At 40.2% G+C, this 4,065-nt stretch overlaps 1 protein-coding gene across 1 annotated transcript in view; it reads left to right on the top strand.

Moving 5' to 3' along the window:
• The first annotated feature begins 1,180 nt into the window (after window positions 1-1,180).
• Window positions 1,181-4,065, top strand: part of LOC103373507 (voltage-dependent calcium channel subunit alpha-2/delta-4-like) — an 18,644-nt gene continuing 15,759 nt past the window's right edge. The window contains exons 1-5 of the mRNA XM_008303406.1: window positions 1,181-1,295; window positions 1,466-1,525; window positions 2,573-2,735; window positions 2,837-2,968; window positions 3,386-3,446. Coding sequence (XP_008301628.1) covers window positions 1,257-1,295; window positions 1,466-1,525; window positions 2,573-2,735; window positions 2,837-2,968; window positions 3,386-3,446 — 455 coding nt within the window. The 5' untranslated portion in view covers window positions 1,181-1,256. The remainder of the gene's footprint in view (window positions 1,296-1,465; window positions 1,526-2,572; window positions 2,736-2,836; window positions 2,969-3,385; window positions 3,447-4,065) is intronic.

Raw genomic sequence — 4,065 nt, 5'->3', positions numbered from 1 at the left:
TATCGTATCGTATCCTATCGTATTGTATCATATTGGCAGTTTAACCCACAAACCCTCCATATGTCCGCGTGTCCTTGAGCAAAACCCTGCCCCCCAAGTTGCTCCTGATGGCAGGTGAGCTTGTTGCACAACAGCTCTGCTGCTATCGGTGTGTGAATAAGAGACACAATGTGAAACGCTTCGTAAACCCCAGTTTGGTTAAAAGGTGTTATATAAGTTTTGTCATTTACCTTGAAAGAACAGTTTTTATATTTTGTGTTTTTGTTTCTACCAAATTTACAAATGACTTGCTGAAGATCTTTCCCTCTTCTGTTCTGTTTTCAATTATCACGCCTATTTCTATAAAATACAAAACGCTGTAAAGGTAATTATCATCCTGAGGGGAACAGAAAATGACTCCTATCACCAAAACAAATATTGATATCTGACGTCATGACCAATGCTTTAAATATCAACGCAGGAAATTAACTTTTGAGAACACATATAGCAGCAGCATCGAACAGCGTTAATTGCTGTTTTAATTACCCAGCTAGTCGCAGCAGTAATTTGCAAATTAGTTATTTGACCAGAGAAACAAATGGTTAGAAACACAATGAAAGAACACAGCATGCTGCATTATGCAGTGCTTTCACAATTATTACATTTTGTGACTTTATTTGACTGTTGATTTCATTATTTTGGAGACTGCGACTACAGTTGGTGTAAAATCAGCATCATGACTCTGATTGATGCCTTTAGTTTTAATGATGATAGTTAATAAAGTCAGCTGTATGTGGATTAGAAATATTTAGGATATCGTCGAAAAACAAGAGTCATTAAAATCTGCACAGATGTCAGTCAGGAGATGCGGTTAGCAGTACAGTGTAGTCTGTCATATTGTAGAGAAGAGGTCTGGAGAACACAGAAAACTGTTGCCTGTCTGAATTTTTGTAATTACATGGTTCAGTAGTTATTCGTAGATCTTTGTGTTTGAGCACTGAGCGAGATATTGTGCTATTTATTGTAAATATATATATATATATAGTTATGGTAGTGAAAATGCAGGTGATGTTTTAGAATCTTGTCTTTATATTTTGTTTTCTTTCCTTCAAAAGCTCTCGAAAGGATGTTTCACATAAAATCATTTTATACATATTAAAGCTGTGTTACTAATAAAAGCACATGTGTCGGTTTTGAAGAAATACAAGGATGTTGAGGGTGTGGTGAAGATCGAGGAGGTGAACGGCGAGGAGCTGGTGAAGAAGTTTGCGGAGGAGATGGAGGAGATGCTCGGGAGGAAGATGAAATCTGTTAAGGTACATTCTGTCGAAGCAAATGCACATTCAGTGGAAACCAAGCTGACATGAACTCTGCTGCAGATGTGATCTTGTTTAAGTAGTGAGGAAATGAAAAATCGTTGCATGTTTAATCACAGTGTTGGTAAATGAAGCTGTATCTTTAATTAAAACGTTGTGTTTTATGACAGAGTTTAGCAGAATCAGCCGAGGATGCTGATCTTTTCCACGAGTACAATGAAACACTAGAGGTATGTGATAATCGCTGTGAGAGCATTGATGTCTGTGCACAGTTTTGAGATTATGCAGTATATGCAAGCTTTGACTTGACGGAAACTTTAAAGATTCATAACCAAGTATCTGATCTTTACTGATAACTTTTCTTTAGTGGTATTTGGTGGTGTACACAGTAAAGTTCTAACTAGAGCCTGATAGAAATATAGTGGTGCATGTGTTGTCTGATTCATAGCGATAGGAAAACTTTATTTTCCAGAACATAATACAGAAAAAAATGTTTGTCCAGAAGAGCAGCTTTAACTTCATTGTTTAGAATACTCAGCGCTGCTTGCAGCACATGCAGCAGAGTACTCAGCTGAGCAGTTGGTGGTGCCGAGTCAAACTTTGTCTTCACTGTAAGATGCTAACGAGTTCGTGAAGTGCATTGCTGTAAAGTTAATGCCCAATGACACGATCATTTTCCCTGTTAAATACAACTCTAACATCCAAAGTACTGGCAGATTTGTTGATGTCAGATTTGAAAAATGCGGTATCGATCCAGCTCCACTAACAGGGAATCAAGTCACCCTGAGGCGTTGCAAAATCGCCTCTCAGTTTGCAGGTTTTTACAATAAGATCTCACAGAAATACATAGCTGTTCACAGTAGAATCTGATTTTTATTTAAACTTATGTTTGATCTTTAAAGCTGCAGTAGGCAGAAATCTCAGCTCTTTCTTCAAAAGAGCCCATCACAAGAGGAGCACAAGCTTCAAAAGTACTTCAAAAAATACTCAACAGTCAACATTCACTTGTGGTTTTTCATGAGATTCAAACCTACTTACCTTGACTAAAAGTCTTCTGTTTAACTTAATTATTTGTACTGCCACGTTCTAAAGCCTGAACATGATCCAGGAGGAGATGCACTGGTGTAGTTTCCTCTCAAAGAACTTTAATTACAATATTCTGAAAGTCTATACTGGAGTTTATTTTTCCAATGATGCCCCCCAACAAAACGACCTCGCACAGCTTTAATCACCATCAAACCTACTGTACAATCACCGTTTGTTATTTCTGTGTCTAGTTTGACTATTATAACTCCATGCTGATCAACACGGTGGACGAGGACGGGAACCCGGTACCACTCGGTGGAGAATTCGCACTGGAGCAAAATGAACATTTCAGTAAACTGGCAGTCAACACGCAGCAGAGTAACATACAAGTTCCTACAAATGTCTACAACAGAGGTAACAAAAACATAAAGCATGGATGCTACAGTATATAACACCCCAGCTTGCCTGTTGGAGGTCTGTTTTATTATTTGTCCCCCTTTTGTTTTTTCTTGCAGATCCAGATATCGTTAATGGAGTGTATATGTCTGAGGCTCTGAATGACATCTTCATCGAAAACTTCCAGAAAGATCCGACTCTCACCTGGCAGTACTTTGGCAGCGCTACGGGCTTCTTCAGGCTGTATCCAGGTACGTCAGAGTGGCCTCCATCCAGAACACTTCCCATCGTTTTTGCACACTTGATGGTACCTTGAGCTGTACAAGATGAGCTGTAGATAAACATTCAGCTACACAAGCCAAACGGTGCACTTACACAGCAACTGACGATGCAGGAAGCTGTCTGTCGATGACTCAGTCTCTGTGAAAATATGGTTTGCTGGTGGATTCTCCTCTGTGTGTGTGTGTGTGTGTGTAGAAGAATGAGGAGTAATTAGCAGAGGATTTGTGACACAGCTTGTTTTACCCACCCGCTGCTTCATCCATCACACCCTCATTTGACGGTCCGTCGCCACCCATCCGTCTGTGCGTTCGTTTGTTAATCCGTCCATGCGAACAGCCAGCCAAGCAGCAGTTTGTCATCTGACCATCTCTGAAATCTCTCCCCAGGAATTCAGTGGATTCCCGATGAAAACGGTGTGGTCACATTTGATTGCAGAAACAGAAACTGGTAAGATTATATTGAATTAAATGTCATAGAGAGCTTTTCAGCTTCATAGTGTTCTGCACTTAAGTGGAGTCATCTCAGCCTGAAGCCCCAGATGTTGGTCCTGACACACCAAGTCAGCAGTTGTCAGGCACCATTAGGCAATCATCAGTGCCTGTAGACGACCATTACCTGTATTTTTCTTATTTTCTCAACCGAGCCCTTATCGGGACTACTCGGCAAATTGATCCTGTTGAATCAGCAGCAGAGGCATTAAGAGAGAGAAGTCTTTGTGACGAGCTGTTCAGCACCCTGAATCAACGACTTCGCCTATTTAGTGCTTTTCTTTTTTGCCTCCACGTGCAGCTTTTAGTAGGAATTGTGAGGCAAAATGCATCGGTTTAGGTCAAGTGAATGTAGACTTGTTAAGCTCACGCTGTTATTTAGGTTCTATTAAACTGGAGCACGACTAGAGAGACAGAACCAGGGTTTCACGAAGGATCGGAGCAGTCAAATATTGAGCATAGAAGTAAAACAAGAAGTCCTCTGACTCTCATTACCCATTGGGTGGATGCAGCTTGTGTAAAAGGAAACTGTACATGTAGTAAAGTAGACTTGTTTATACATGCTGACACAGTTTTGC

Source organism: Stegastes partitus, unplaced genomic scaffold, assembly GCF_000690725.1.
Source record: "Stegastes partitus isolate 25-593 unplaced genomic scaffold, Stegastes_partitus-1.0.2 Scaffold1999, whole genome shotgun sequence".
NCBI lineage: Eukaryota > Metazoa > Chordata > Actinopteri > Pomacentridae > Stegastes > Stegastes partitus.
The sequence above is the reverse complement of the archived record's forward strand: the minus strand, read 5'-3'. Positions and strand labels throughout refer to the sequence as shown.